The sequence below is a fragment of the Xylocopa sonorina genome, chromosome 4 (assembly GCF_050948175.1).
Source record: "Xylocopa sonorina isolate GNS202 chromosome 4, iyXylSono1_principal, whole genome shotgun sequence".
Lineage (NCBI taxonomy): Eukaryota > Metazoa > Arthropoda > Insecta > Hymenoptera > Apidae > Xylocopa > Xylocopa sonorina.
In genome coordinates, this window is record NC_135196.1 from 3,754,506 (window position 1) to 3,776,907 (window position 22,402).

A 22,402-nucleotide genomic window follows, 5' to 3' on the forward strand; every position below is an offset into this window, starting at 1 on the left:
TATGATCCGCGGCACTCGTCAAAGTGAAGTCGGAATCCGACGGAATGCATGCAGCAGCCCAGAAAAAAAGTTTCGCCGTCGACGATGCGGCGGGGGCGGAGGATTAGTGAGCCGCGGTGGTTGTCCCGCGCGCGGGCGAGGTTAGACCGTGAAACCGGCTCCGGACACCCTCGTCGAGTCTCGCAACTGCGCGAAATCGTATTACCCGATGAATATGCAGCGCGATTTTGCGGTCGAAAGTTCTCTCGGTTCCGGTTGTAACTCGCGGCCCATCTGCCTGGAAACGGCCCACCGGTTCAGCCTGGATCTCGAGACGACGCATTCTAATTAGCCGAAAAAACGAGAGAGAGAAGAATGAAACGTGGTTACGAGGCGGAGGAACGGCGATCGGTCGTTCTGCACCGGTTCCTAAATCACTGAACGCCGAAATCTGCAGGCCTTTAATTGGCTCCCTTCGCGGAAAGCGCGGCAAGATGTCACGGATGGGAATTAATTAGGTATTGGGGGAGGTGGTAACGTTTAAATCAAATTTAATTGGACAATTCCATTTGCAGATTGGGCAGTTTTCTGTCCGCGTAAGAAGCGCTCGTTTCCTCCTCGAATAATTGGTTTTCTTGAACTCTTGCGTAGGCTACCCCTTTTCGTCTTCCCTCCTCGAGCGGATGTCCCGTTCATGGTGAGTCGAACGAGAAATTACATCGCGAATGGTTGATGGCCCGGTGCTCGTACGGATGATTAAAAGTTGATCGAATTATCGAATCGCACGGCTCGATTGGTGGATTAGGTGATTTCGAGCGGCCGGTTCGGTTCGTTCGAGTTTCGTCGTTCGCGAAATAATCGGCTCCCTTGTTGCGACACCGTGTTATTGGCTTCGTAGTAGGTATCTCTGGTTCCACTTCGATTGCTTTGATCGCTGATTGAAAAGCGGCGGGCAAAGGGGTATAAAATATTCTCGAGGTTGTAACGCGCGTCGTGTCATAGTAAAGTATCGCGTTTGATCGTCTCGTTCGGTGATCTGATCGTGGGATTCCATATTCGATGTTCGATCTGTTCGAATTATTTTTGACGCACCCGTTCGACTGTTGCGCTCGATTTTCTTTCAAAGCGAGCATTTATTTTCTTTGAAATCTTTAACTCCGTGTCGTGAATATCGAGGATATCCTGTCCACTTTTTCACTTTCTTAATTATTCTGTAACTTTTTGTTTCTCGCTTGATAAAATTGTACAATAGTAAATTAACTATTGTGCTTTATAATTAAAAATCACAATGACACAGGTTATGGTCCAAGGAAAGCAATAACATTTATTATTTTTAGTGAAATTCAATTCGAACGTATATTTTTATTTTATGAAATTGACAGTTTTGAGATACAAATTATTCATGATAAATCGCAAGGTAAGGAATCGCCAAAGTTAAAGTCCGCGCAACGCGATCAAAATACCCGCGTGCTCGAAAATTTGCCAGCTGGAAAAATATCGAGCGAGCCTTATCCTCGGTCTGAACACGAGAAACCATTTCCCGAGCGAGTCGAGGTAACAGGTTCGCGTTTGCAAAAGCGGTCTCGAATAACTCGAATTCAGTCCAGCCGAAGGAAGCCGGCTTGCCTAATAAAAACGAACGGAGCCGCCTTGAGATGTCGTTCGCAGCCGAGTAAAAAACAGGCTCGCTTCCACGAAGGGTGTTTCGAGTAACTCCGGGTTCGAGCGGCGTAAATTCGAGTAACGCGCGACTTTCGAAGAGAAAAGAAAGCCGCGTAGAGGGGTGTAAGGAAAAGCTAACGCGATGAAATTAATTTATTTCCTATCGCGATACGCGTTGGCCACGGGAAACTTCCACGGTAGGAAATTACATTTCACGGTGCACGGAATTTCTAGGACGACGGGAGCCGTAGGAATAAATTTCCGCGCAATTTATCGAAACCTCGCCGCGAGGACGCGTCGCGTCGTCGTCGTGGCGCTAAGGGATCGTCCGGAGCGGGTAATACGGGGACGTTAAAACGGCTAGAAGGTACATCGAGGCGGATAGAACGAATGCTCGGTAACGAGGCTGCGTGTAAACGCAGGACCACCCACGGCGATGTTCAGGCTCACCGAAACGAAACGGAGGATCCTCCGTGGATAATGCACCGTAACGAGATCGGGTAATGTCGTTGCTACGTACGAGGAGGGGGCGAGGAATGGGTGCATCCGCGAGAGGTGGTCGCTGATAAGATTTGTCTTCCGCCGCTGCACCCAACGGTCGTCTGTCGGGCTCGAAAGTTATCAAAGGAGAGGAAATTTCTGGGTCGGCCGTCAGGAGTCGTAAAAAAGATACCGCGAACGGTGAAAAGACGCGCGATGGGGTGGGGCATGTAGATAGGTTGCTCAAGGATTTCAGCTACGGCAGTATGCGGCTCCAGTCGTTCTCGCAACCCCCTCGCCACCCTTTCTCGCGCACCTTCGCGATCTCCAGCCTCCGTCCCACCTTGGCTCTTCGTTGTTTCATACGCTGCCACTTTTTGCACGCTCGCCTCGAGCGACTGTCGCTTCGAGCCGAGAAATCCAGACTTTCCACTGGTGGTGAACGATCCCTCGATTCTTTTCACGGCCATCTTTAATCGGTAATTAAGTTCGCCGCGCTGCCTGTACGTTCTCGTTCGAGCGAATGCTTTTTCGTTTTCTTGTGATTTTTCGAGAAGGTTTTTTTGTACCCAACAGTCTAATTGGATATTTGGAATTATAATGCGGTATGGTAATTATAGTCAAAGTGTAGTAAGAGTAAAATTGCAATTGACGGTTCGTTTAAAAAAAGAATGCCTCCAAAACGTCCATCATCAAGTGTCTGACAGTGTACAGCGGTAAAAGTCCATAAGTCAGCGACGTGCGACGAAAATCCTAGATGGTTGCACGGGTGCATTCGCGTTGCACTGACTTATGGGCTTTTAGCGACGAATGCGCGTAGAATTTTTCGACTCACTTTCCTCAACAATAGAGCCTCGTACGCAATTTCATCGCTCTCGACTCCCGTTCCACTTAACTCGATAAAATTACCATTTTCATTTCGATCTACCTAATTTTTCCAACCGATTATCCCATCCGCTGTGGTGTTAAAAAATTGTAAATGCATAAAATTAAATTTCCGCCCGTATCTCACAAATGTCGTTTCCGCTGAGGGGTTCTGTTATTCTTCTTCCCATTTTGGTTTGAAATTTATATTTACGAAGAGAGCAAATGAAACGGGATGTTTATAGAAATAATGAACAAACGTTTTCGCAGGCATATTGATCGACGAATGTTTTAGCGTGCCGTTAATTGAGTTCTGTTGAATTTTATTATTAAAGTATCCGTGCACAGCTCTCGAAACATTGAAAATCGCACGGGAACACTGGGAACGATTTCTTTACGCGATCGAATCGACTTAGTATCTCTCTGTATAAAGTGAATTTTTCAGAACAGCAGAAATTCTTTTCGAAATGGAATTTATACGCTTGAATTTAATCCGAATTCTCTTTGGTTTCCCAGAGATAACTTTTTACGCGTTGAACGCGCCCTTTCGCTTCGATGTAAGTTCCGCGTACCAGAATCGCGCGACAGACTGCGTCGTTTCACGTCTATGAAACTATTTTGACAGTAGTCACGCTGTTGTTTTACAAATATATCAGGAGTCTATTTTGCGTTAAGAATTTCACGCGTTCCATTGTCTATTGTAAACTTTCTTATAGATCGTACATTTTGATAGATCAGGGCTGGCCATTTTTGTTTAACACTGTACGTACTACGAATTTGTCCGTCATTAGCGTGTTCCGTGGACGCGCAATGAATGTACAATGCACACGTGAACGCATTTATGATAGAAAGCATTTTTTACTGGCCCCCCCGGAGAAGCTGTGATTATTTTATGCGCCTCGAGATAAAACACGACGTGGAAGCAATCTCTTTTCTGAAATAATGAGAGCACGCGTGCGCAAAAAGTGAATTAACATATTCCCGTGCAGAAAACTTCTCACGACGTCTTTTTATTTAAATAATGTACGGCGTATAAATTCCTGACGACGATACATTTTTTTCTTATTAATAATGAGCCTTTGGTTTACTTTTAGAGGCGGGAAAATGTGTCACGTTGAATCGATGGAGAGCGCGCGCAATCGGGTCATTAAAAATGAAACAATAGCTATATGTCTGCAATCATAGCCAGGAAAGATTGCGAAATATCTTTATCTTTAAAATAGTTCAACGTCATGCTTTCCTATTTAATTTATATTTCAAGTAATTGTCATTATTAACATTCATTTTTATTTTATTGTGTTGTTGAAAAAATATAAATGTAGAAATATATTAATATTAATTAACAGTAGGCAGGTTGTAACATTTATAACAATTATTTAGCACACGACTGAATTAATTACGTTTTCAAGTTACAATAGAAATTTATATGCAAAAGTAATAAGGAATCGAGAATGAATATATATTTCGAAGCATAACATAAGCGCAACACGTACGTATGTTTTTAGAGACTGAAAGGGAGAAAATGTTATCGCCGATGTAAATAACCCTCGAAGGCTATTTACAATTCCTAGAAAATGACGAATGTCTACTTTGGCCTTGTACAATGTCGAAACGTACATATTTTCATTCAGTTGCTCGCGAACTGCTGTAGTGTGTGGACCTGTTACATCCCTCTCCGCGACAAACCTAATAATTTCAGGATACCGTGTAGCGTACGAAACGAATTCTTGACTCGAAATGAGAATTACTGATTGTCGTCTGATTATTATTAAGATAACACATATACTATACATTTATGGTACAATATATATAAATTGCACAATATAAAGTTATATAAAGTAAGAATATATCGAGATATCGTTAAGTGAATAATTGATAACGAAACGGTATATACTATTACTACTTCTGCTATTCTATTATTCTACTATTACTATTTCTGCTATTCTGTTATTCTACTATTCTACTATTAGATCTACTGCTATTCTACTATTCTACTATTGCTACTTTTACTATACTATTATTCTACTATTCTACTACTCCTACTGTTATTCTACTATTACTACTTCTGCTATTCTGCTATTCTACTGCTATCACCTCTGCTATTCTACTATTCTACTATTATTACTTCTGCCATTCTACTATTCTACTACTACCACCTCTGCTATTCTACTATTTTACTATTACTACTTCTGCTATTCTACTATTCTACTATTACTACTTCTGTTATTCTACTATTCTACTACTACAACCTCTGCTATTCTACTATTCTACTATTACTACTTCTGTTATTCTACTATTCTACTACTACCACCTCTGCTATTCTACTATTTTACTATTACTACTTCTGTTATTCTACTATTCTACTATTACTACTTCTGTTATTCTACTATTCTACTACTACAACCTCTGCTATTCTACTATTCTACTATTACTACTTCTGTTATTCTACTATTCTACTACTACCACCTTTGCTATTCTGCTATTTTACTATTCTACTATTACTATTTCTGCAATTCTACAATTACTACGCGCCAAAAATATTATCTACTTAACAACATTTCCTCCAGAACGAAAGAATTATACAAAAACCCCTTAAGAATCCTTCCACTTCTAAATATTCTGAATATTCGCCCAATCAGTGGCTGAAGCCTTCAAATCTCCAAGACCTTCTTAAACAGGATCCCGTTGCGGAAATACAACAGACAGCGACGTGACGCGTATCGTCACGTTTTCGGAATTAGATCCCGCAGTAACTCTTGTTTGATCTTGTTTGCCGCAGAGGTTGCAGTGGTCCAGCAGCCCGGCGCATCGCGAACTTTGTTATCTGAAGGGACGCAGCGAGGACCAGTGTCAGAATTATGTACGAGTGTTCGGCAGACAAGGGCCCGATCGATTTCTCGTTTGCGGAACGAACGCGTACAAGCCGCTCTGCAGGCAATTCAACATCAAGGTAAGCGCTTTTGCGTTCATCTCTACGCGCAGGAAACGCCAAGGTCGCGCGACGAGTAGTCTTTTCTCTGGTACCAGCCTCGTTTCCGGTGCCCAGGTCGCTTTAACCCTTTTCATTTCGAATTATTTCTCGACTTTATTGCCAACCATTTTTTTTGTTACTATTTAAAGTCAGTATTTTAATCTCTTTTGGTTGGTATTTAAATATGAAGGATTAGTATCCTTTGAAACTCTCACTAGTAGCTAAACAAATACCAATTTGTCAGAAATGTAGTTATTTTTTGACTTACAATGAGTGTATGATCAAGTGGATTTAATTCTGTGTTTTTTTGTTTTATATTGTACGTTTATTTAATTAACTAATGAATCTAACTTAAACTGACCGTTTAGTAATTTTTATACTGATCATTTTGGCAATAAAATATTGACCATTTAATTTGTTGCTCTATTTAATGTGAATTTACGAAGAAAATTTTTCATTCTTCCTATTTGTTTCCATTGAATGAAAATTAAATATTAATTCAGTACTTCAACAATTAATGGACGCTGGAGTAGCAAATTCAGGAACACTTCAGCGTGCAAATATTTATACAAATGATATCATTCGGATGTGTACACGAATAATACAAATTGCCAGAATTTTATCTGCGTGTAAGCGATTCGCATCAAGGATGAGATAGATAAATTCATCGTGATTGATCGATGCGTCTATAGTTGGTAATCAGTTGAGAAATTTTTGCGTCCAAGTAGCCGATAATTTACATAATTTTCAGCACGTAAATACGGCTGCTTCAATTACGATCATTGCGCATTAAAATATTACCCATTTAATGTGCATTATAGGATTGATGCGTCACGGCTTTGTTTCTGTTCCGTTATAACGAATGGTTATTAAATCAATATCCATTTATGCTCTTACGAGCGCGAATAACAAATAATAAAGATAATGAACACAATTTTATTAAGATAATCAGATACTCGAATGTTTTTAAACGATGCTCGACTCTGATCGACGTTTATCGTGCATTATATAGCGAATAATTCAGAAATTAATTCTTCGTAACACACTTGCATCTCTGTTCCACGAGAGAAAGAATTTAAAAATCGGCCAAAGCGAAAAGTAGAAGCAAGTGGTTGAAAGAAACGAAGTTATTCCTTCTTCAGTTCGTTATTCTTCCCTATTATCCAACTTAATTCCAAACTTATAAAACTCTCTTAAACATTTTCCAGCATTTATCAGCGAAATTCTCTATTTATAACGCACAATTCTACGTTAATATTAGCTGAAAAAAAAAAAAATTATTCTGATCGTAGGGACCAAGCATATCAAACTCTTTATACGACTCACCGTTTCGCTTTAAATCATCCATCTCGAGCACGCTGATAAGCCGACTGCTCATCCAAAATTCCTTTGTCAGCGGATAGATAGTTAATGAGGAAAGTTGCAAAGGGCAGCGACGGTTTGACTTGAGCGTTGGCCCCCCTTCTCTCCGTTTGTTTATTTAATAACCACGCGCGAAGGCGGAGCGGAACGCCCAGCGGAAAGGATGACATTTTAGCAACGTTAACTGCAAACCGGGATAGGTAAAGCAAACTCGACGGCAAATAACGTTAGAAACGTGGAATTTGCGGGCAATTTATTGCTCGACGTTAAATATTAGCCCGACAAACAGAACGTGTAACGCGATTACAGAACGATAGTAATAAGCGGGAACGATACGAGAACCGTAATCAGATTCTCGTCAGCACGAAACGTTTCGACGTTCCGCCGCCCTAACGCGCTCGAAATTGTTTTAAAAGGCCAATCTCGCGTGCACCACAGGCAGCCGTGTCTCCTTTTCACTTCGGATCGCATAATCAGGATGAATCGACGTCGCACTGATTTTTCTTCCGACGTTGATCGCCCTCATTACGCGTTCATTATCCAAGTTTCCAAGATTAAACGGTTAATCGACGACCAGTAATGGATCTGTGGCCAAACTGAGGCTGAGCCTGCGAATAAAATCTCATTACTTTTACATGATTAATGCAAACGAGAAGGACAGAAGAAAAGAAGAAGAAAAGACAGTATGTACTTAATTTTTTTTTTTATTAAGAAAACAAATGCATTTTAGAAATTAATCTTATTATTATCGAAACTATGAGGTGGAAATCGACTTAACGTTAATTCGAAAAAATAGGATCGTATCAGACTGTTGAATTATGAACAATGGAAGTCGGACCTTTCGCGAACTTCTGTTTAGCGAAGTTTCTCGCAGCTTGTTACTTTATCACGGTTAATACCATGTAATACCTTATGAAACATGGTTAACGCTGCATCTATCTTCGCAATGGTTTAGTTCTGGTAATTATCGCGTTCTGTTCATTTCCCGCTTCCTCCTTCCGATCTCGACGAGCCTCGCAAATCGACGCGAAAGCCATTTCTTTGCTTCGCGAGAACAGTTGCCTCGCGATTTTTCTACGATTCGTTCGTGATTTACTGCTTCAGATAATTTGTATTCACGGTAATATACGCGATCTCGCAAACCATGGACGCACTGCTGAAATAAAAAAAAAAAATGGTACTTCGTTACACGTATATGGTGTATCTTTATTTCATCCGGATTATTGTCTGCGACGCAACTGCGATTCACGATTAATAACGCAAGGGATTAATATTTCGTTTTGATTAACTTTTAAACGACACTGTTATCTAAAAAAAAGATATCTTTTTTTTCGAAATTCGAACGTAATTTATTTGCACAAATTTAACACAATGTTTCTCGTTTTTAATCAACGATTCAGCAGTAATGGCTATACGAGACATGTTACAAAAGGAATTGAAAAAACGAATAAATTTTGGGAATTTTTCGAGTTTTAGAAACCATCGTCCTCTAAATGTAAATAGCGGAAACGTGAAATGAGATTCAGCAGAGGCTAATTGTGGATTAAAATGTCTCTTTTGCGGAGGTCTTTTTAATTATTCGCGTAGATCGGACGGGCGTAATTAATTTATGGCGTCAAGTTGGTGTTCTATGAAATTTGCTTGAGAGCCTCCCGTCGCTCGGGGTGTAACCTGACATTTTGAGAATTACGCTTGAAAATTGAATAGGTTTCCGGTTAACGCCAGTCGGGTGGGACGAGTTTCCTTCTCGTTGTCCTTCGCCGTGTATTAATCCACTCGATCATTAGTCGAACATGCCCGCCAGATTAAACCCATGAATTTTAATGTCAATTTTCAGCCGATGTTTTTCTCGAACGCGAGATGTCCAGGTATTTACATATAAATTGTAATCGTCCTGAAATTAATAGTCCTTGCAATGAACCTTGTTGCCTTTGATAAAACGGTTCATAAATTCTAGGCTTTATTATTCCCGTGAAAAATAGTCGCCTCACTGAGACGGCGTGAGAAATTGTAGACTGCACGTTGGAATATTCGTACGTCATTTTTGTCAATTATCGTCGCGCGACGTAATTACACTCTGCATTCGCGTTGATCTATAGTTCGTGTACCCGTGGACCGTGTAGTATTATTTTATGCTAATAGGATGCCACTTTCGCATTTAACGCCCGCAATTTTAGTCGAATTTCCTCTTTTTTATTTCGATCGTGAAGGATGATTAAATTGTGCGACATGAAACTGTCCTTATTTGCCAGATTTCTATCTACGTTCTTCGAGATATAAAAAATAATGTTCGATAACAAGCTAATAAAAATATAATTGATGGAAATTTTTTGTTGCGCGCGTAATCGACTGCAAGCTAAATCTTTTTCGAATCGTTCGAAGGATAATATTATTCACTAATTCTAATAGGAGAAAATATTGAACTTGAATCCTCGTTGAATGGAATACCATAATTAAGAATAGAAATTCCGTGTGCGTAACATGCGAAGTGAACTTTTTATAGAATAATGGATCTCTCTTAAATCACGCTCATATTTTTTTAAGACTCGCTCGAACCAATGAAGGAAGTGCAATTTGAATTATTCACTGGATTCGCGTACAATCGCTAGGAATAGTAACTGATAAACATCGAATCCAGCCTTCCCTTCCAGTTCACCAGTGAAAACAATTGAATTGGCTTGCATAGCTATCAAGTTTGCCAGCACGCTTACGCGTTCCCAGCTGAATTAATTGCTGATTAAACGGAACGCAACAAATAGCAACGCAGCGCACGGTTCTATTTAAAAAACTATTTGAGTTTTAATTCGCCTGTGTGCCTCGTATTACCAATCCTTTCACTCGTCCCTTCGAATCGTACGACTTTCGTGTCGCAAAAAATTCAGAAAAATTTCGTGGACGATGTATCGAAGAACGCGTTTAGCTGAATATGGCGTATAATTTCCAAAATCTGTAGCTGAGTGCGACAAATCTTTGCGTGAATATAAGGAATATTGCATCTCAGTGTAATCATTTGTCGTTCAAAGTTTTCAAGAATTAAACGTTACAAATGGATATGGAAAAGTTATTCGTTTTAATAAAATTACGCTTTAACTACGCTTACGCATTCTGCTAAAGACTTGGAAATGTACGGCTACGAATACGGTGTAAGCGTTGAGAAAGAATCTAGCGCGATACGATTTTGGAGTAGCGAAAACGTCTCGAATCCCACTGTCGATAAGCTGTAGCTGTAGCGGTTTTCCACATCCTGGCTTTTAATCAAATTTATTGGAACGCGGGCGCCGCGTCTCGCTTTAATATCATTTGTTGCATCGAATTCTCGGTTCGCCGCATCCCGGATATCCGCTAAGACCAAAGAAGCTCCAACGGAGCGGGGCCGTGAGATTTTCAAAAGGACTTTGGAGAACGCGCGCAACGAGGAAGACGGTGAAAGAAAGAGGAAGTGCTTTCGGAGAAAGGACGCCTCAGCTTGTAATACAGATTTCCTTTCCCCGTTTATAGGCGGCGAATCGTTCCCCCCTTTTTCTCTTCTTCTTTTTCGCGTTTCCTCTTTGCCAGCTCCTGCCGCGTCGTCCCCTTCAAAGCACTATTTTTAATCAGGAATAAAAATAAGAAAAGGAATTAACGCCGATCTCGCCGATGGGCGTAACGGCTCGCAGCGAATCTGCAGCTCGCCGTTTTAGATTCAAGCCTTATTTGCACACGGTTCCTTTGAGCTCGAACCGTCTTGGACACTTTATGCGCTTCGTACGCGTGGGCCTGAAAAAAGAAATTTCTACCGTCAAACACATCGAGTCAGCCATTTCAGTTCGCTTCGTGCACAGCGTCCTAGGATAAACGATAGGATATATGGTACGCAAACGATGTTTGACGCGCAAAAATTAGTCGAGAGCGTGGAATAACGTTTTTTACTCTATTTTGCGAAAAATTAAGGTTGAAAATTAAACTAGTCCTTTATATTTTCGCTTGTCAATATTGTACATTCTTTTAACTTTGTAAAGGAATTGAAATAGTTAACCAAGTGCATTTATAGATAAGATAATACGACAAAATTGAAATACTCAATTTTCTGAAAAACAAGGTTCCAAATGAACAAATTTTATTTGACATTTTCTATTATTAATTTTCTTCTTAGTTGTATTGGAAAATTTGAAGCATCCTATACGTTAGCTTATTACAGATTACGTAGTCTTCGCTTTCATCTCATGTTGTAAATTTTTCAATCGATGTAACAAACAGTAAAAGAAACTTATAAATAGAATATAAGAAAATTTCCAAAATTCAAGATGTTCTGAAAAAAAAGAAAGATAGATAGATTATCGAAACCCAGTTTCGTGTTTAAAGATTGAGCAATGCAGTTTCACGATGCGATTGAATCATTGGCTTCCAATTACTTTGACGGCTCAAAGGGTTTTACTATCCTCTGTGAACACAGTGAATTAGGTTTTACTCTGATGTTGTTATTGTGATTTACGAGCGTTGAGATTGCAAACACTATTATAATCTTACAAATTTCCATTAAAAATGTAAAAACTCGTTTAGCTGGAACATGAATTTTTCGCCTCGATAAAATTATCCACGAAAGCATTTTACAAACATCTAATCCTCTATCGATCCGATCAACAGCCCCCGGCAATTTATTTTTGCAATATTGAATAATTTATACCTTATTTCCGTATTCACGATTATAAATTTTCCTCTGAGCGTTGCATCGATGTAAATTCACTTGGCCGCAAATTTCGCGCAAAAATATGCACAATCGAAATTTCTCTCGGCTGTTTTCATCGACCGCCTGCGAGTCGACGTAAATTCGGTGTGAACTTTTCGCCGAATAAATCCGCGACGCTGTGATAACTTCTTTACGCGATCTCGACCAGTGTCGGCGACTCGTCGAGCGAGGGGCGACGGGGGTGCGCAAGGTTGGGCGAGGCGTCGCGGCGCCCAGCGTCTTAATAATGGCACGTCGTGGAAACGCGCCGTCATGCCAGCAAGGGCGGAGAACGCCGTAGCGAAAGGAGAGGACGAAAAGCGACATGAACTCGTGATTTATCTGAACTCGCGTATCCTTCTATCTCCATCCCTCGCGATCTCGAGCAAATAGCTTCCCTGCCTCCTCTCTCTATCTCTCTCTCTCGCTCTTTTCAATGTTGAAACATCCGTACGAGTACTTACACGTTTACAGGGTTGGAATTTTGCTAAACGACATTTTAAAGCGGAAAATAGATAAGGGCGCATGTATGTACCCTTCGTGGATGTTCTGGAACGTTTTCATTTTTAAGGGTGTGTTTTGGAATGTGCCTGTTCGAGGCGGAGGAAAAGTCAGCTTGTGGATTCATCGCGTATGGAAGAAAGCTTCGTTTTGAATGCAGAGATGATCGAGACTAGTCAGACTTTTTTTTTCATAAAAAGTGAGAACTTGTGATTATAAAAGATTATTTGTTGAAGTCAATTATAATTTTGTAAACTAGATACGTTAGTAACATTTATCGACTCTCTGACATATTATCACACAAACCATGCAAATATAACGCAAAAGGATATTCGAGGAAAGTTTGAAATATACACCACGCGCCTATTACACGTGAATTAGGGATGATCGAGACAAGTCAGACACTTTTTTTTTATAGAAAGTGAAAACTTGTAAGTGATTAGAAAAAGTTGTTTCTTGAAAATAACTATAATTTTGTTAACTAGATACGCTAGTAATCAGTCTATCGACTGCCTGACATCTTATCACATAAACCACGCAAATATAACGCAAAATGATATTTGAAGAGGACTTCAAATACATACCACGCGCCTATTGCACGTCAATTAACATCGAAACAATCGTAACAACCTCCTTCTCACCGAAAAGTTCAATTCCAGACACCAGTCAACCTTAAACCATCTCCCAATTGTTGCGTCCTTAATTTCTCCTCGCTTACTTGCTCGGATAGAATATCTTGGACGACTTTTTGCTGGTAGGATTTTGACTCGTTTATTTCACAAAATGTACACTTATATACAGGTTCGAAGTTCAGAAGTCAGCCAATCCGCGAGCTGCTTCCGAGCAATTCCGAAATGGTGGTGGTCGCAACCTTCCGGTAGGGGTATGGCCACGGAACACAACCGTTAGGTTAATCTATTCGAGGCTATTTGACCTAACGAGACCCGTGATCGAGTATTTTTGGGTTTATGATACGTCAATAGCTATTGAAGTAAAACATTAAGAGGTAAACTAAGTTTTCTAGCAACCTTTCAACGCCTTAATCCCGGTTAAGAAGTTAATCAGAAAAAGTAATAAACAGAAATTGGGACTCTTCAAAAATAACTAATTATAATCGATCGTAGCATAAACTTGGTTTGACTATATGTTTCGAGGACGGAACATGCACGTCAATTAACATCGAAACAATCGCAGCAACCTCCTTCTCACCGAAAATTCCAATTCCAGACACCATTCAGCCTTAAACCACCCCCCAATCGTCATTCATGAACTCACCCCCCATCTTCTTCGCGTGTTAGTTACCAAGTAAGTTACCAGTGGCGTGTTACCTAGCTCGTTCGCGAATGGCAGGCGGAAAAGGAAGGGGTGTCGGACGCAGGGCGGGCGCACGGTGGCTATCGTGTTGCGCAATTACCACGAACGAGGCGAACTTGTCGCCAGTGGAGGCGCGGTCGCACGTGGAACCGATATCCGCGTGAGAGGACCGGGCATGGACCGATCGAACGAGCAAGAAGGAAACGTCTGCGAGTGTCACGTGTCGCTCGTTCGCTCGAGTGTCTTCGCGTACTCCCCGTGTAATCAATCGAGGACGAGGCGACGCCGAAGTCTTATCGAAGGACACCGCCGGAAGTGCCGGTGTCTCCTTTCGCCGCTGCTCCTACGTCCGTGGTGCACGCGCGGGACTCGCCTACTCGACTCTCATCAGAAAACTCGGAGAGCTTCATCCCAGCGGGAATTCGATACCGCGATGACACGGCGGAACCAGGCGCAATTGTATTTCCGCGACGGTCGCCAGGTCGCCCTGGCCCCCGTCTGTTCGCCGCGAGATCGATTAATTAAGTCAATACCGGCTGGGATAATGGAGAAACCGGGACGCAGGGATGGGACGCGGGAAAAAGTATAAGTGGCGGAATGGTAAAGAAATTATTAAATGGGAGGCGATTGAAAAAAAGTTAGCCAGCTATGGAAGAATGGGATTATACTCGACGCTGGGATAATACGAAGGCGGAGCCGCTTGCGAGAATGGATCGCGAAATTTAGATGGAGTTTAATCTGATCGACTCTGTCGCTGCTATCGCTCGACGCGACTTTCGTTTTCTGCTACTCCTCTCTCGGAAGATAAATTAGCTCCATTGTCTAAATGCAAAATTTGGGTCGTGGATGTTACTAGTTTAAGAGTGGCGAATTAGTGAAACAGTAGAATCGGCTGCGCTCGAAACGAAGAAGTAACATTGGAATAATTAACTGTGGGAGGTTCGGATAACAGTGTCACGTAGTTTATTAAGGTAGTTTTATTTTAGCCGCAGAAAGAATTGTGTTCAACGTGAGTCGAGTACTTGGTGTTCGAAAGAAAGTTTAAGGATGGTTCGGTTCGTGGAACATTTTATCGATCGCATTGCTATGCGAATTGTTGAGATATAACAAAATATTTTCAGTGGCCATTGTAAATGCAAAGGCAACGTGTAGCGAGGAATGAAATATTTCGGTTCACATAAAGAAGATAAATCATCAATTCAAACCGGAAAAATGGAAAGAACGAATCGGGAAATCTCTAGATTCGCGATATTGGCTCTCGCGAGTAGGTCATGTAGTACGAGTTGCTTCTGCTTTGATATTTTATATCCTCGAAGGAAAAGGCGAAGTTCCATTTTTCGTCTCAACAATATCCTATTGTCGAGGAACGTTGGATCCACTTCACTCGTCAGTTATTCAACTGAATCAGAGGACTTGCATTTACAACTTCTGGATTTTTAACGGAAGATCCACTTTTCCCGCTTCAGATGGTAACGCAGCGATATTCCGCCTTTCTCCAATTAGATTTTCAAATTATTTCTTCATTTCAAATCTCAGGCGTGTAAAATATTTAACAGAACCAGCCACAAGTGTATAAATAATTTCGAACGACTGACACTCTGAAAATAGTTATTCTAATTTAGTAAAAAGGTATTGAAGAAATACATCCATCATTTGCCCTAAATTCCAAAATAGTTTCAATATCTGATAACTTTAAGGGGCTTGAATATTTAATGAAAATCTACAGAACTTTTCTTTTTATTTTATAATATACGTCATAAATTAAGAGAAAGTAAGAAGATTGAAAGTTAATGATGTCATTTAAAAAAGAATTAGTATCTTTTTCACGAGAGACAGTTTTTTTCCAAAATTATAAATACCTTTTCATATCAATTTGTACTTACATAATATACACATACGTATATAACATGGATGATAATATACGACAAGTAAAATTCTTTAAATATCGAATATATCGTAAACTTGTTGCAGGTGTTTTCAGGACTTTCAAACGTTTCCTCCTTTGCTTCTTAATTTATAGATATTTAGTTAAAAACCGTAATTATGCAAGCTCGTTAATTACAAAATGAAATAGCGCCGGTAGATTAAACGCTCGAACTCGCGACAGCATCTTCTCGACAGGCGGTGAGAAATTCTTGAAATGGCAACGACGACAGGGATGGTCGGGATTCTCGAAATAATCGACGATGTAGCCCGACTCCCGCTATAATTCGTCAGAAAATATTCGCCTTGTTTGCAGCGATCCGAGCCGCCGTTCGTCCTTCCATCTGAAGCTTAATTCTCACGTCCAGCCGAAAGAAAATTCGAGCAGGTAGTTTTATTCGGGTCACGTGGCCCGATATGACTTTCGAATGCGAGTCCGCACCTTTGGTCCATCCTCTTCCTTCTTCCACCCGTTTTCTTCCCCGCCGCCCTTTTTCTCTCCTCGTTTTCGTCGAATCCTTTGCTAAGGACCCCACCTCGAGCATGAATCCACGTCCCTTCCTCCACTTTCGAGTCGCTTCCTTCCTCGCTTCGAGTACTCTGGAGTTCGTCCAATGTTCTTACCTCGCTCCCTTTTCCGAAATTCACCGCTTGTCCACGGGACGACGAGCCCTCCGCGTCCCTTCGACTCGCCACTCCCAAATCATCCATTCCCATGGAACCCGGTTAGCCCCGACCAACGTGCCGCTGCTTCTTTTTTTTTTTCGTCGCTTTCACGGCGTTGGCTTTCTCGTTGACCGTGGTACGCGTCGAAACGACCCCTCTCAGCTTCGAGTTTCTTCTCCGTTATTGCTCGTCGTTCTCGTGTCGAACCACTTGTTCCTGGGATTCCTTTCGGGACGTGAAATTTCGAGCAACGATGGAAACGATTTAATTCGTATAGGATTGGTATTTTTAATAGTTTATTTGAACGCAAGGCAATTATGTGACGCGTTCAATGTAAAATGTATAATCTTGCATCTTGTTGGCGAAATAAGTTTCTCGTGAGAGCTTTAAGCTGTAACTTTTGCACTCGTTTTTAGGTTCGAGAACACTGCCAAGCAACTTGAAATTATTTTCCATATTCGTTCAAGATTCCATCTGACTCCTGTTATTTACAACGCAGTACATTGGTTACTTGGAACGATTAAATACTAATTCTCTGAATTGAAATTTACTCGGGCTTCTAATTGACACAGCCAATTAATACGCTCGTTGACATTATACTACGCACGGTGCACAGTAATCTCTGTTTACCAAAATCTAGCCACCGTCCATCCAACTACGCGCAATACCAATGCGTTCACGGGGCGGCGTTAACGTTGTCCAAAATCCCGCAACGCGTCTTGACCCTCGCAACGCGTCCGCCATTAAACGTAGATGGTTTGAACGGCGAGAAACGACACGCTCCCTCGAATTACCTCGAAGTATCTCGAAAAATATCGCACAACATGCTGTTCGGCTCGTAAAACCGAGGCTTCGAAATATCACGGCACTCTTTCTTCCGTCCCGGATCCTTGGACCTCTTCGCCGACCATATTTGTTCCGCGCGCTAAAATTTCCCGAGGTAATTCCCCGGCGTTGTTCCTCGCTCACGGGCAGAACTTGCACCGATCCCCGTTCTCGTATTTCTCCCCGTCGAAAGTTAACCCGCGTCCCACACGTACGCGTTGCCCAGGGAATATTCGATGCGTTCCATAAGCATGGTTTCCACGGGCGATCGTTTAACTTTATTCCCGATCCGTGCTCCCCATTCCTGCGCCACTTGTCTTCCGGCGCGACGCCGCTTCTTTAAACGCCTGCCTGCCAGTCGCCGCCCTGGTTCCGTCCGTTTTCGACCGGCGTCTTTTCTATTTCTTCCAGACTGGTCGAACCGGTCGCCTCGTCTCGATTCCGGGCGCTGGAACGAGCAGAGTTTCTTCTTGTAAGCTGCGCGTTCTTCCGTTGCTAAGCTTCGACGTCGAGAACAGTGTTTTCTGAAACGACGGTTTTCCGTTGGTCTTCCTATTTTATTTCGCACCCCCTTTTCCGCGTCGTTTGGTTAAACAGCGAGGGATTTGCTGGGGGATTAAGAGAGAAGTTAATTAATTTTGTTTCAGTAGAAAAATTGGAATGTTCTGTGGTAATTTTGAGACGTTGAGAGTTTTTAGAGGCATGGTTTTCTGTTTGTCATGCAGATGAATTGAAAGGAAAAATGTGTACAAGTGGTATCGATTGGTAAAGGTATATTTTATTTAAAATGATAGCCTTCGTTTCGCATCATAATCTCTGAAACGTTCACCCTGGTTAAGTTTTGCCTTCTATCTCGCAATTTTCTCCTCTCAGAAGTTTAATCTTCTTAGGAATGAAAGGACGACCACGATTTTATCATCCGATTAAAGCAATATTCAATATACATATATTAACGTTTAATTAACGAAACCAGCATTAAAATGCAAATGGTACGAGAAATGCATTGCCACCATTTTAACGGTTAAATATACAGGGTTTCTTAAAGTAATCAAATACTTCTTAATTCCCTATTGTATTCCACTATAGAATATCGCAGGATAGTAATTTAGACATCCTAACTACAGAGAACGATCCTTTCATTTCCTCAATTTAATTAACATCCTGCGTATGTAATCAACCGTACGTTAAAAGAATCCTTGAATTGAAAAGGAAATCTCACGACGAGCATCTTATTAGAATTGAATCTTTTCAACTCGACGAGCAAATCGAACGATCCTTCGCTAGATCCTTCGCGAGATTCCTCGTTTCAAAGACGACGCACGAAGCCACGTTATATCTCCGTATAGCTGATATACGCGGTTTTAAAACGCCTCTTTAGATCTCCCCTGATTTTTCGTATCCCATTTCGTAGCATTGTTTCCGCTCCGCCGCTTACCCGGCCTTTTAGATTAGCATTCTCCTTGTTTACCCGACTCTCCTTCTTTTATGCGGTTATGAGCCCCAACTTATTTACCCCCGTTACTTCCCTGTTGCCCATCCTCCCTCTCTGGCCGTCCCAAGAAACTTCCAGCGACGTCTCTTACCGCAGCTACGATCCTCCGGTTCGGAATTACAGCTTCGTTTCATCCCCGCGCCCCTTCGTTTTTACATATCCTCCGCAAACCAGAGCTCTTCCCGCATTCTTCTTCGCTTCGATTCAATATCGCCGCGCCTCGCAGCAAGAGGATTGCTCGACTTAAGCGTGACTCGCGTCAAACGCGATCGAGTTCGAGGTGAACGCATCGGTAATCGCGTAGGTTGATACAGTGAGACGGATTGTTATCGGATTTCCGCCAGCTCCCACGAGTGCGGTGTTCTTAAAAATGTGAATTTGAGGGGGAAGTGGAGTGACTTATGTAATTGTGACACTTTTTTTTTGGTAATCTTGTGAGGAGAAGTTGTAAGAGAAGGTGGTTGGAAGTTGCGTCACTTTGAGGGTTGATGGAAAGGGAGAGCAATGGGTGCTAGAGGGTGCTGGGAATTTGGGTCTTTGTGGTATTGCGGCGTGGAAAAGGAGGATTGATTATTTTGAAAATTGTGATAAGAAAATTATTCATAGTTTACTTACTTTTCTTGTATTAAGTATTATGCATACTTTTCTTAGTGGTATTTTTTTTAATTATCTTAGTGTGTATTACAATGGCATTCTAGATAGTCTCTTGTGAAGAACCACCCTTAAATATGAATCACTGATTTTTATTATTTTGATGAATATAGTTTAAAAAAAGGGAACATTTTTCTAGTTTTTTTTCACATGGCAATACACCTATGTTGTAGGGCTTCAAAGTTTGGGGTTGGAAACGTATTTCATAGACTATCCCGGAAACTGCTAGGTTCAGAAAAATGGTTCGATTGCTTTTTTATGTTTTCAGAGGAGCATTCAGCTAATATGAGAAAAAATAACAAAGATACATTTTTATTGCAAAGTATGAATTTTTATTTTCATACGAAATACGAATACAGTGCAAGAAACTACGTGAAACGTGAAAATAGTTTGAACATTTTGTAGCACAAATTGACAAAATACAGTAAAATTTTATTGCTAGTTAATATATTGTTCAAACAGATGCATTTCTCTGTTTTCTGTTCAAATACAATTTGGAAATCGACTTCAACCCCTTCCTCTAATATAATTACCAAACAATATAAAAAATATATATAAAATGTAATTACTAAATTTAGTAATCAATACTATTTAGTAATAACAATTTATATCGTACAACAAAGGCCAATTAAAAACACCTGCAATTATTCTACCAATTTTAAACAAGGGTGGACATATATGTAAATCTATATATAATTATAACGATCTCATTTTGTTCCATTATGTATAGATAATTATATATTTCCCGTTTTTCTGTTGACAAGAACGTTCCATGCACGGTATTCTCGGCCAGGCCACGATTAATTGAATATTCACCAGCGACGTCTCGCTGTCGGCACCCTTTTCGCATTTCAGCATTCGTTATTTCACCGAACACTCGTTCCGGCATACCGGCGCCCTTCCTCCTCGATTCGTAATTCGAGGCTGCGTTCGTGCCACTTCCAATATTTGACATCGAAACCGTCCCTTCGCCTCGACCCTTTCGCTCTTCTTTCCCTCGCGCTGGCTCTCGCCAACCCTCTCGCTTTCTATCAGATCTCATATTCTCGGGGGAGTCGTCAACCAACATCCCCCGCCGCCACGCTCGTATATATCCGCAAGCAGAAGCGTGTAATGAAGTACACCCGGCTGTAATTATTGTCCTACATGCGAGGCCCATTGTTCGACTCTTTGCCTCCGGTCTGACGAATCAGTTTTTCTAAGCCACGCTCGCGATACGCGGTAGGTTAGGTTGTTTCGAACCATTCATTTTCGGGCGATCGCGATTCTCGATGCGTCACGGCTGGTTCTGTAATCTTACGTATGCATTGTTAATTAATGAACTCTGAGTCATTAATAGTGGAACTACGGATATTAGATTTTTCTTTTTATTTGTAATTTTGTATTGCATTTATTTTTCGTCTTTGTCAATATTTAGAATATTGTTACAAATAAAACTTAAAAAATGGTGGCACCATTATCGCAAATATTAGCTAAAAATGATATTTGTTACAAAATACCACGTATTTTTTCTTGCACGTGAATTTATAGAAAATTGTGAGCTTTGTGAACAAGTTACACGTAGAACCAGTTCAAAATCAGTTGGAATAAATTACAATGTGGACCGTGCGCAGCGCGAACTCTTCTTCATTGTCCCGGAGGCAGCTTTAGAGGACTGTTAGAGGAGGAATACCTTACCCAAGGCGTTCTTGGCATTGTCTGAGCCGGCGAGGAACACCGTCATCGTGTTTGCTTAAGATAGTCATTGGATCAGATTAATATCGGGCAGAGCTGGGGTCAGGCGTGGGTTAAATCTTGTCTAGTCTAACAATGGATTAATAGGTCACCGGCAGCCCATTGTTTCCTCCTTTGCCGCCATCTTGCCAGTGGATATTGTTTTCGCCACGCGATAGAAAATTGCCGATTTCACCGGGTACATGTCGCTGGGAAACCGTCTCGTTCAGCTCCTTTATGACGATGGGAGGCTATTAACTCCTCTAACGAGCTTCGATATTGCGACTTAACGAACAGAAAATTAAACTTAGCGTTTTAGTCCCGCTGAATTTCGTAAGCGTTGACAAATCAGGTGTACTGGAGACAATTCTAGAAAATAATGACGCTTTTGTTAATTAGAAATAAATATCTAGAGGCTTCTATGGCTCTGTAAATTAGAAACGTTTGAAACTTTCGGATAAGAAACATCTTGATATGTCGCTAGCATTAGCAGAGCAGAAAATGCACTGATAATTGTTAACGACTCGTAATTAATTTACCAGTGCATGGTTTGACCCCTGAAAATGTTAGCTGCTACGCTATAATATATTATATTGCTGGAAATATTGTTGGAAATCTGTTGTTCCTCAGCTATTTAAAGAAATCATCGCTATCTATTTTACAAACCCATAATCAATTATCAGTATAGAAATATCGCAGCAATCGGACATGCGACCGCTTCTTGGCAGCTCTGATTACGATCTGATAGATTGTAGTTATCGATCGCCTGGTAAACCACGACTGATCACTTTCTTCGCGAACGCCAATTGGCCATGCTTCTATACACTCGATGCTCGCAACAATACAACTTCAATGCTATAACAAACTACCACAGTGTTCCAACTAAATACAAACTTTTCAAATTTCAATAATAAATACGCCGTTACGAATAATGGAGATGTTTCTCGTACAATCGTGCATATTTCGTGCTGGTGAATACAGAAACGCCCAGAAACGAGGACGCAGAGTGAATTACAAAACGGTCGAAAAGCAGCTCTTTCTCGCGCAACCAGCCGAGTTGTTGACCGAATAAATCGGTTTTCCATCATGCGACGCGTACCCTGGCTACCCTCCGCGTCTCGCAGGTCATCCGTGCTCCCATTCTCCCACGGTATTGCCTCTTATTTCATTCGTCGTATAAGACGATCCCGGTTATCACGGATCGCTCGTTCCGTTTCCGTCCCTCTGATATTCATTTTCGATCCAGTCGTCTCTTTCTTTCTCTCTCATTCCTTTTCGTTCTCCTTTTTTTTCG

The 22,402-nt window shown here is 41.2% G+C and overlaps 1 protein-coding gene across 2 annotated transcripts in view; it reads left to right on the plus strand.

The window, feature by feature from the left end:
* Window positions 1-22,402, plus strand: part of LOC143423260 (semaphorin-1A) — a 493,840-nt gene that overhangs the window by 278,582 nt on the left and 192,856 nt on the right. For both annotated transcript variants that reach the window (XM_076894462.1, XM_076894463.1), the window contains exon 5: window positions 5,765-5,935. In XM_076894462.1, coding sequence (XP_076750577.1) covers window positions 5,765-5,935 — 171 coding nt within the window. The remainder of the gene's footprint in view (window positions 1-5,764; window positions 5,936-22,402) is intronic.